Source organism: Chenopodium quinoa, unplaced genomic scaffold (genome assembly GCF_001683475.1).
Source record: "Chenopodium quinoa cultivar QQ74 unplaced genomic scaffold, ASM168347v1, whole genome shotgun sequence".
Taxonomy (NCBI): Eukaryota; Viridiplantae; Streptophyta; class Magnoliopsida; order Caryophyllales; family Amaranthaceae; genus Chenopodium; species Chenopodium quinoa.
The window spans coordinates 1,355,218-1,366,695 of record NW_018745485.1 but is presented as its reverse complement, the minus strand read 5'-3'; the positions used below and the strand labels follow the sequence as shown (position 1 = coordinate 1,366,695).

Below are 11,478 nucleotides of genomic sequence, written 5' to 3'. Positions count from 1 at the left end.
CGATCCTTTTCACTTGTTATATGTCAACGTACACAATACAGGTTGGATACCATATGCTTTGATGCAAAATACTAGCAACTAAATTTAACCCACAACATTGAATTAGGTACAATCCTATTTTAATCGTGGGTTTAGTGTCGAAAAGAAAGCCCCAAATTTTGTTACAGTACATTGGTCAGATTATCACTAACTACACCACACTACTAATACGGTTAGGCAAAGTACTGACACTAATTGATTCTAATTCTAACTCCTACGTGATGCAGTTGGAGTGGGTGGTGGAGTAGCGGGTGGCCTGGTACGTGGAAATATTGGAACGAACCCTCCTTGCCTGGATGCAGCTGATGCGGGAGACACAGGGCTTCTCCACCCGCGAACTGGGATCGGATAAGGAACATTGGCAATTGGAAAATGTGAATAAGGAAGGTACCCACCCTGCTGGGAAGAAATCTGGGAACCATGAAATTGGTGAACACCACCACCAACAGAGGTAAAGTACCCAATTGACCCATCCATATCCACTATCTGAATACCTCCAGCAGAATGTGGGCTGTATTGATAATGAGCATGGTGCTGAAACTTATTGGACGGAGTTGCTTGCATACATATCGTGGCAAAAGTAAAGTAATATTTTTAATTCTAATCAAAAATGGATAAATAATAACAACAGAGTCAGAACAAATTACCTGGGGCATTGTTGATGAACTCGGAGTAGTAAAGCCTGCCTGTGAATCTGTTTTCTTTTTTGCTTCAGACTTTTTGGCAGTCTTTCTTGGTTTCTCAAGGCACGACTTATACCTTGAATCAGTGGTGCGATGAGCAGGCCTCTTAGGAAGTGGAGGATCTTTAGGTATTATTGGAGGATCTTCCTCTACAACATTTTGGGGGTCACAACTACCTTGTCTTTGCGTTGAAGGTTTACTATCATTTCCTTTTTCCATGGCCACAGATGAAGGTGTACCAACTAACCCCTTCTTGATAACCACTGCGATCTTCTCATCCACTTGCAGTTCCAGAAGCTGTAATGCTTGCATTACCACTGTAGTTGATTCAAGGTATGCAATGCCTTAGAACACAACGACCCAAACCTAACCATCATTTTATCAAACCTACAGACCTCGGCTTTTTTGTTAGGGTCATGGTAAAAAACCTTGACCCGTGTGTGCTTCCTTATGACATCTTTCCTCTACCTCCGTAAGATGTATTTATCAGGGATTTCAAAGAAATTAATCCTCTCGTACACCTTTATCATGTGGCGACAAATGATGCCAGCACAATCAAACATCCTACATTCACAAGACACTTCTTTACTTGAACTATCATACAGAAGCTTATACTCCCTCTTCATCTTTGAAGGTTTCTCCTTCCTACAATTTTTAGGTTTATACCAAACTCGATCCTCCACAATGTGTTCAGTCACATTATCAGAAAGTTTGTTTCTATGAATCTCACTAACATACATTACGCGACTGCACTCTCTTTGCACCTCCTTGAATTTGGCATCTATGTAGACCATCTGGAAGACCAATTCAGCTGGAAAGTCACTATACGCTTGTCGAACATACCTCTCATTATTGTCATCAGCCCTTTTCTCACTAGTAGATCTAACCTCCAAGGCATATCAACATACCGCTCCACAAACTCGGACAGCAATGTGTGCTTGCTTAGGTATCCATAAAAAAACCTATGAATACTCTCAACACGCTGCGTTGTTTTCATGCCAGCCCAAAACAAGTGCTTCAAATAGGCAGGAACCCACATCTGACGCTCCTAATACAACCCTGTCCATTACCTTGTTGAAATCAGAAGGTCCTCCACATTGGAAACACCCACAAAACACACACAACCAAGTACACACACAGAACAGAACAGAGAGACCAGAACATAAACACTAAAGAACACACACACAACAGAACAAATAGCCTAACAGAACAAAAAACCCAGAACACAAACAAAGAGCAACTAACAAAAGCCAATCCAAGCATAGAAATCCATTTACAGAAAACTTCCTCCTCACACAAATAGCAAAAACCCAACAGGGGACATACAATAAACAACAATACCCATCCAATTCATTCACATTCAAGGAATTTTATACATAAACAAGAATAAACCTGTTAGCCATTCATCATCTTCTATTTCATGTTTCTTGATCACTGTTTGCCAATTACTCTCAAACTCTTCACAATCTAGGCTGTCATAAATTGCATTCTCGAGGTCATCATGTAAAGCTGGATAATTAGGGAGCTTGCCCAATTTCTTTCCAAATTTCTGAGTAATGTGCCAAATGCACCATCGGTGAGTGCTTTCCTTCATGGTCAGCTTCAACGCTTTCTTCATTGCCGGGTCCTGATCAGTAAGAATCCCAATGGGCTTTTTCTCGCCCATACACCGCAACCAGTTTGAGAATACCCATACAAAAGTTTCTGAAGTCTCACGGGATAACAGTGCACAGCCAAACAAAATTGTTTGACCGTGGTGATTCACCCCAACAAAGTTACAAAATGGTAACTTGTATTCATTCGTAAGGTATGTGGAATCAAAAACAACTACGTCACCAAATTCCTCGTACGCGACCCGACTCCTTGCATCTACCCAAAGCACATCTTGTAGGCGCCCCAACTCATCTACATGATACGTGTGGAAAAAATTAGAATTATCATCTACCATTCGCTTAAAGTAAGCAAACATGGCCTTTGTATCACCCTCCTCACATTACTCCTTTCTTTTTTTCGCCACTTCTTCGTGTAGATCTTGCTGTGTGAATTGCATGTTCTCCCTAACATTTCTTTGTCGGGCCATACAGTTAAAAAACTGAGCTACAGGAACTCCAGCTCTCCGATCATTCAACAATTGTTTCACCAAGTGGGGATTGTCATTGAGGAACTTCTTCCTAAATTTTGTAATGTTTTTTGACTTTCTTGGAGTAGGATTGTGACCAACATGTTCAAGATGCACCCTCTTAATCAACCAGCCACCATCCTTATTCACATTGGCATTCAAATGAACAGCACAATCCACTTTTTTGCTTTTCCTTTTAATCAACACTTCTTCACAAATATGAGAATCACTCACAAAAGTACACCCGGTTTTCTTCCTCTTCCTTCCTGGCAAACCGTAGCATTCACAAGTCCATGTCACGTTTCTCTTATCCTTTGCATTCTCACCTTTCCTTATTGTTGCTCCACTAGACCGAACAACACCAAAACCTTCCTGTTTCCCATAATTCCTAAAGTACTCATCAATTTTTTGCCAACTATCAAACACCATTCCCACACTTGGAGGGGGAAGTGAAACCTCTACATTTGCAAACTCTTCTATCTCCACACTAATAGCCACATTACTCTGTCCTTTTGTAGGAGTTTTATAGGACTCCTCCCCAACATTCACCTTCATTCATTACAATAATTACATTACATGAAGTGAATATAATAATTACTTTGGTCAAAAATAAATATAATAATTACTGCCATGATTAATTATAATGATAATTAAATAACAACACCCACAATTCCAACATATTGATTCCATTAAGAAATAAATAATTCCTTATTATAACAACAAACTACCCATCCCAAGAACAAACAATCTAAACACCACATATCACAATTGCATGCATACACGCTAATCCACGGATTGAGTAAAAATCAATCACAATGTGCATAAAATCAAGCTCTAATTGCAAGACCTAATTTCAAAGATTTTAAATATCATCACCAAAAACTAATACCCACACCAAATATACAGGTAACATAAACCAATTTGATATAATTACGAACGACATAATATTCCAACCCACAGTCGAGAAAGTTACCTCCTTTAGCAATTCTTCAATTGCTGCTGCACGAGCTTCTTCTTCGCCAACAACGTCTTCATCCTCTGAACCACCCACAATCACGCCTTCCTCCGCTACTTTTCCGAAATCAACGACTCGCTCTGCTAGAGTAACTCTGACTTTTTCCGCAACGACATTGTTCTCCGCGGCTGCCCAATGTCCCCCTACTAAACCAGATTCAACCTCTATACGATTTTGTAAAAATGGATCATCCAAGATTAACATCTTCCTTGCCATTTTAACTCATAAAGAATTTTACTTTCAGGTTTTGAAATACAGGGGGGAAATATTGAAGTCAAACCACAGGAATGAAGAACAAAACCTAAGTGTCAGAAAGTCATAAAGAGAGGGTGAGTCAAAAGTTTTTTTCGTCTACGTACACAAGTACAATACGCTTTAACCAAATACCTTCAATTCTCTTTTTTTCCCACTTCTTCTGAACCCGTAATGCTTTATTGGGACCCACCCGTTACTTCCCCACCCCGTTTTTAATGTTATGCATTTCTAAATGCATAAAATTACTCCATTTCTAGTTCCTCATCTGCGTTGAGGTTGCGGGTTGTTGTTGATTGTTGCGTGAGGTGGTGCCTTTGAGGGTGCTGCTTGCGCGAATCGATAGTTTGATGGTGGCCAGTTTTGTAACTTAAATAATTATTGTTATTCTACACAAATTCCAAATTCAATAGGCAACGGGAAGAAGAAGTAGATGACTAATTTCAAAAGTTCAAACACCAATTTCAATTGTGATAGACGATTAAATGACGAAGATTAACTCAATTAAACCACAAACAACTATGTTACACTTTATCTTCTGCAAATAATCACACAACAATTGTTTATTCAATTGGACTATACTCTATTTGAAATGGAAAAATTCAAAACATTAAAGCTCCGTGTATGACGTAAATTCAAGCTTTAAAGATGAATGTAATACCCTTATTTTCATACGTATTTTCCTAATTAATTAATTAGGAATTATTTTATAAAAAGGGTATTTTAGTAAATTTATTATTTGGAGCCAAAATAATATTTGAATTTTGGCGCCAAAAGTATATTGAAAACTAATCCTTATTCTGGATAAGATTTATATATTATCCATTTATCTTAGGAAAAATTGCTCCCATTAATCTGAACTTTGCCTCATCCGTCGAAATCAATCCCAACTTCAGTTTATTATCTATCACTCCCAACTTTGGGGGGTATTAATTTTCCTGGTATGGTGGATGAACCAAGCTCAACTTCAGAATCTCCCTTGGATTGTACATCCTCAGCTAGCTTTCCTTGTGGACCCGTCACTAATGCTCCCTTAATCGAGAAAGATCTATACTTTGACCTCCAAATCTCAAAAAGTGACTTTCTCATAAGCAAGCAATGGCCTCTTTGTAACGAAAACCGAGATGGAATTCAGGCAGCCGGAGGTTTCTGTAAGGTTCTTCCTTGATGTGGATCTTAAGTTGTGGCTGATGGAAGCTGTGTTCCAACCGAACAAAACCAGGCTGCACTCCTCCAAAACGTTCAAGTTCTTCAATCTGGGACCACAAACCCCGCAACATCTGAGGAAGGAAATCTTCCTTCGAGATCCTCTACCTGAACCCATGATTATTATAGCATGGAATGCTAGGGGAATCGCCAGAAAGGGCTTCCTCACAAACCTGCATCATCTCATTTAAGAACACACCACTGATATTATTTTTCTGTCTGAAATCAAAACTAGCCGTGCCCACACTAAACACATCATCCAAGACCTCCCTTATGATCGCTATGAGCTGGCTGAACCTAGAGGGTTAACTGGAGGGGCTCTACTGCTCTGGAAATCTGAGGTGTTGGACTTTAGTTCTGTCAGCAGGGACATTCATGCCATCCATGGTGTGTTTAAGGTAGTCTCCTCAAATTTTACTTTTTTTATTTCTTCTATTTATGATAGTACTAAGTTTAAAGTAGGATTGATACTTGGAATGATCTAGAGAATCTGTCTTCTTCTGTTAATGTGCCTTGGATTGTTATTGGGGATTTTAATGAGATTGTTGCTGCTAATGAGAAATTGGGGGATAGACCTATTGTTCAAAGATGGGCTGCTAGATTTCTTGAATGCATCCATACCTGTGGTCTTATTGATGTGGGTTTCATTGGTAATAGATTTACCTGGTCAAATAAGAGGAAAAGAAGGCCTATCTTTCAAAGATTAGACAGAGCCCTGATCAACTCCCTTTGGCTTCAGAATTTTCCTCACTCAAACCTTACTCATCTCACTAGGGATACTTCAGATCATTGCCCAATTAAACTTCAATGCTTACAGCCCCAACCTCCTGTCCAAACCTTGAAAACCTTCAAAATGGAACCCTTATGGTACATCTATCCTGGGTTTAGAAACACGGTTGAAAATTCTTGTCCCCTTGATGCTTCTCCCTTCCATCATAAGCTCAAATCCCTCTCTTCTACTATTATGTGTTGGGTCAAAAATACAGTTCCTAATCCCCTAGCTGTCACTAAGAAACTTCAAAGAAGAATTTCTGGAGTCCAAAGTTCCCTTGAAAGGGAACCCCATAGCCAATTCCTCCATAACCTTGACTCCCATCTGTCTTGCTCTCTATCTAGTTCCTATGACCAGGAGGAAGCTTTCTAGGCAGTGAGAGCTAAATCAAATTGGTTGTTTGAAGGGGATAGGAACACCTCCTTCTTTCACAAATTTTTCCTCATTAGGAGATCCCATAATAGAATCTAAAACATGTCTAATGAGGTGGGTGAAGTTGTGCCTAGCTCTAATCTGCATGACCACATTGCAAACTATTTCTCCAGTCTCTTCACTTCTGAAGCTACTCTTCCCCTTGGGGAGATCACCTATGGGACCTTGTTCCGTATCTCCCACCCCCCTGCCTTGTTTGAAGTTCATCAGGCTGTTTTCAGTATGAAAAGGTTCAAAGCTCTTGGTATGGATGGGTTCCATCCTTTCTTCTACTAGGAGCATTGGTCCTCTATTTGGAAGGACCTCCTTGATTTCTCCCATGATTGTTTCTCCTCTCTCTCTATTCCTGCTGAAGTCAATAAAACCTCCATCTGCCTCATTCCCAAAGTCCAAAACCCTGAGTCAATCAAGCAGTATAGGCCTATTAGTCTCTGTAATACTGTTTATAAGATTATCTCTAAAATCCTAGTTCAAAAAATCAGACCTAAGATCAACTCCATCATTTCCCCTAATCAGAGTAGTTTCCTCCCTTGGAGGGGGTGCTGTAGACGTCGCTCGAAGTGCGCCTACGTTAAAAGCATGTTGTGAATTTGCTTGGCACTCATAGGAAGTGGGATTTAACATACTACGATTAGGGACAAATAAAGTAGCGAGCCGCCAACAAGTTTTTAATTAAGGAACTTGTAAACCGTTCACGGATCATAAAAGGCAACCACAAATAAGGGACAACGAAGGCAACAACGATTGACCCATGAAGGTTACACCCCATTAATAATCCATGAGATTACTAACTCCATATGGTTCGGAACCACGAAAGGAGGATCGGGGATGATGGTACGAAGTGAGTCATGGAGTCACATTCGCCCGTATTGGCCTCTACTCGATTCTTATAGTGAAAATTATTCCTGCGATATCAAAGGAATACTATAGACACCTAAAAATGTCTCCCCAAAACCAAATCTGTTGATGAACACCTTTCACCGCCATTATTGGTCGAGTTGAGTATTTAATCTTTGGAGTGCTTAAATTCATGTTCTATCCAATATATTTCATGAACCAATCCAATTTCTAGCTCATTTCCCTAAACCATAACCTATTTTCCACTTTTCGTGTCCACATCGCAAAACTGAGAGAAACTGATATTATGGATATACAATTTTGATCCAAATATTATTTTCATGGATATGCCTTTAAAAAATCTTTCCAATCATATATCATAAGCCCAATTCCGAGCTATAACGAAAAAGATATGCGCAAAACACTAAACTCGGCCTAAAACCGACACTCTTCCACTAAAATGAGCATATCCTAAAATATACATATTATTTTGACTTGATACTAATTGGGTTGGAAAGTAGACTTGATAAGCTTTCCAATGATATATTATATGCATTTCTCCGAGTTACGGATCAAAAGTTATGATTATTTTAAAAACGGGTAAAAAACTGAAATTACAGCGCAGCAGCAAAAATGCCGCGACGCGGCAAAAGCTGACGTGTCACGGGACTTATTCCCGTGACACGGTGCCCAATTTTGTAATTTTTCTCAATTTTCCCCCGTGTCACGGTGCCCATTCCGTGACACGGGAATATTCCGTGTAATTTCCGCGTACTTTTTACACAGTGACACGGCATACTGCACTGTGCCACGGTGGACAATGCCGTGTCACGGCATTTCTTCCCGTGTCACGGTGCATATCCCGTGCCACGGGATTGCTCCGTGTTTTCTCCGCGTAATCCCTAAACGCGTTTTCACTTCCCGAAACCTAAATATTTCCCGTGTCACGCAAATTTGTACCGTGTCACGGGAAAGTTTCCCGTCTGACGGTGCGATTTCCCGTGTCACGGTACACTTTGCCGTGTCGCAGGATACTTTTTTAGGGTTTTTATCATTTTAGGGTTCCGTGTGCTCCCTCAGCACATTTTCCCTATAAATAGGACCCCCCCCCCCCTTTCTGCAGTTCGGGGCACCAATAATCATTCTCTCTGACCTTACACCAAAAATCATTCTCTTCTCCCTCTTTAACCTAATTTATAGCCTCATTATTCTTCCATAATATTTCCCTTAAGCACTCCAAGGAGTCTATACTTAACCTGAGGTTCCGTCCTTAAACCAAGGCGTGAAAGGTACAAATAAATGAGGGTTTGGACCAAATTAACTCTACTTTTATTTAATTTAATTTAATAATTTTAATTTGATTTATATTTTTATTGAAGTTACTAACAGTTTATTCATGATGTAGCAAATTAAAGGAACGCGCGGAATGTGAGTAATTAATTAATTTAATTACTCTTATTTTATTTTAATATTGCTAGCATCATGATAGTTTATTTATATTTGATTTGACTTACAATATTATTGTTAAATTGCTTCCAATATTAATGTTTATTCTATTATTATTTTTATGATCACCATATTGCATGTTAAAGAGAATATGTAATTGAAAATCACGCCTAATAAGATAATTTGGACAACCGGTTTAGGTTCCTTTTTAATCTTATTGTTTAATCAAGTGGTCACAATATTTTAGAATTATGTGGTGCATTAATATTCAACTAATTTAGCTTAATAATAGTTTGGAACGAATTGAATATTTTGTTTGTATGCCTTTGAGATCCAGGAATCACTTTTCACTATAAGAATCGTGTAGAGGCCAATACGGGCGAATGTGACTCCATGACTCACTTCGTACCATCATCCCCGATCCTCCTTCTGTGGTTTCGAACCATATGAAGTCAGTAATCTCATGGATTATGAATGGGGTGTAACCTTCACGGGTCAATCGTTGTTGCCTATCGTTGTCCCTTATCGTGGTTGTCTTTTTATGATCCGTGAACGGTTTACAAGTTCCACAAAAACTTGTTGGCGGCTCCCTACTTTATTTGTCCCTAATCGTTGTCCCTAATCGTAATGTCAATTCCCACTTCCTATGAGTGCCAAGCATATTCACCACATGCTTTTAACGTAGGCGCACTTCGAGCGACACCTACAATTTGGCGACTCCACTGGGGAAGATTCTTGGTTATTTATCAATTTGAGTGATCGATATTTAATTAAGATGAGTGGATGCGACTTGAAATATTCTTGAAAAATATTCATGTGATTAGTTTGGCATTTTTGCATATGCATAGACGTTTTAACGTCGCATTTAGATCTTTCTCGTAGGAAAAATTGAATAACTTGACTGCGTACGAAGGAAAATAGGGCACCAGTCAGCCGTGCCACGGAAAAATCTGTCGTGTCACGGTACAGTGCACCGTCTGTCGGTGTGCTGTACCGTGGCACGGGAATCTTTGTCGTGTCACGGCAGTCCTAAAATCAGTCCGGTGGCTTATTTTCTCTTCTCACAGTCAACTTCCTTTGATTTTTCTGAAAAAAACTTATGTGTTCTACATACGTTTTAGCCCCGGGGGATTTAAGCTCTATCAACCCAAAAACGCTCATGGCAATAAGGGTTCATCCGAGTTATTAAATCCACCCAAACCATGGAGTCGAGTTCGATTTCATCACGAACTCGTGGAGCCGCCCGTTGGCATACACCCTCAAGGGAGGCTACCTTGCTAACGCGTCCAAACTCTTAACCATGGTACCCTACTGACACCAAATAAACTTGACCATCGTCGAACATAGAACTTGACCTTAGGTTGCGAAATATTCTTTGCATCATTGTGCCTACATGTTTTATGTTTGGTCGTTTTGATCCTAACCTTAACGATCTTTCTTTGTCTATGGTGGATTATTTTATGACTAAGGATTGCCAATGGACCGTACTCACTTAGTAATTAGCAAAAAAAAAATTAAATAAATAAAAAAAATAAAAAAAAATTGTCGTGTAACGGTACAGTGCACCATCTGACGGTGTGTCGTACCGTGGCACGGGAAAGTTCACCGTGGCACGGCAATTCCCACCGTGACACGGTGGATTTTCCAAAAAAAAAAAAAAATGTTTGCCGCGCCACGGGAAACTCTACCGTGTCACGGCAAATTTCCACCGTGACACGGTGGATTTCCAAAAAATCAAAAAAAAAAAATCCCGTACCACTTCAGCATCCACCGTGGCACGGGAAAGTTCATCATGTCACGACAATTCACGGTGGATTTTCCAAAACAAAAAAAAAACACGTCAGTCAAGTCTTTCGTGTTAATTTGGTCCTCGCGTTAGTCATTTTGGTTATTGTTCACATGTCTAGCCATACGATCATACCACGAGTCTTATAACATCACTTAGTCACTCACGAGTCAAGTATAGTCCACACACTTTCTTTATGTTCCGACTCGAGTCGTGCACCAGGTCGTTTATGATCGTATATTAGGTTCATGCACCCTTTTTTTCGTCATAATAAAAAAAATGAGTGGAGTTTTCTCACCTGTTTTCAAATGTCTATTTTTTCCTTCATTTCCTATCTTGAGTAATGAGTCAAACAATTAAGTGAATTATTTTATTTCACTGTACTTGGTCAAGTAACAGGGATAGATTAATATGGTTCGAGTCATTACCGCAACAATCTCTCGGATCTAATAGGCGTTCAAAGAGAACTTTGCCATCTCCATTACTCATTACCTTTCAATGGCCACTAAAGAAGATATTGAGAACATCAACAAATCCATCGAGGAACTGTCTGCCATGATGCAAACCCTTACCACTAGGGTCACTACCATGGAACAAAACAAGGTCACTGTTTCCACCCTTGACAAACTGAAGGAACAAATGAGTAAGATTTCTGAGGATTTCACTTATGTGGAACGACCTCCCACTCCTTTGGATGTGAAGGACAGACTCCCTGAAAAATTCTCCACTGCTGATATTCCAAAGTTCAAGCCTACTAACAATCCAATATTCCATTTGAAGGCATTCTCTGCAACCATGGCTCTTAAGGGATTGGACGTAACACTCTTCCCTATGGTGTTCCCTCTCTCCTTAGAACATGCTTGCCAACAATGGTTTTATTCCTTAGATTCC

General features: G+C 39.7%; 1 protein-coding gene across 1 annotated transcript; it reads right to left on the bottom strand.

The window, feature by feature from the left end:
* Nucleotides 1-1,186: 1,186 nt before the first annotated feature.
* Nucleotides 1,187-2,670, bottom strand: LOC110715215 (protein FAR1-RELATED SEQUENCE 5-like). The gene is made up of 3 exons (XM_021893785.1): nt 2,099-2,670; nt 1,793-1,891; nt 1,187-1,604 (listed from the first exon to the last, which is right to left on the bottom strand). The coding sequence occupies exons 1-3, from the start codon at nt 2,668-2,670 to the stop codon at nt 1,187-1,189; spliced, it is 1,089 nt and encodes a 362-aa protein (XP_021749477.1).
* Nucleotides 2,671-11,478: the final 8,808 nt, after the last annotated feature.

Coding starts and splice junctions, on each gene's coding strand:
- LOC110715215 (XM_021893785.1), bottom strand. CDS start 2,670: ATGGTAGATGATAATTCTAATTTTTTCCACACGTATCATGTAGATGAG. Junction 1,892..2,098: donor ACAGGTTTATTCTTGTTTAT/GTATAAAATTCC, acceptor TGTGTTCTTTAG/TGTTTATGTTCTGGTCTCTC. Junction 1,605..1,792: donor GACCTTCTGATTTCAACAAG/GTAATGGACAGG, acceptor CTTGGAGGTTAG/ATCTACTAGTGAGAAAAGGG.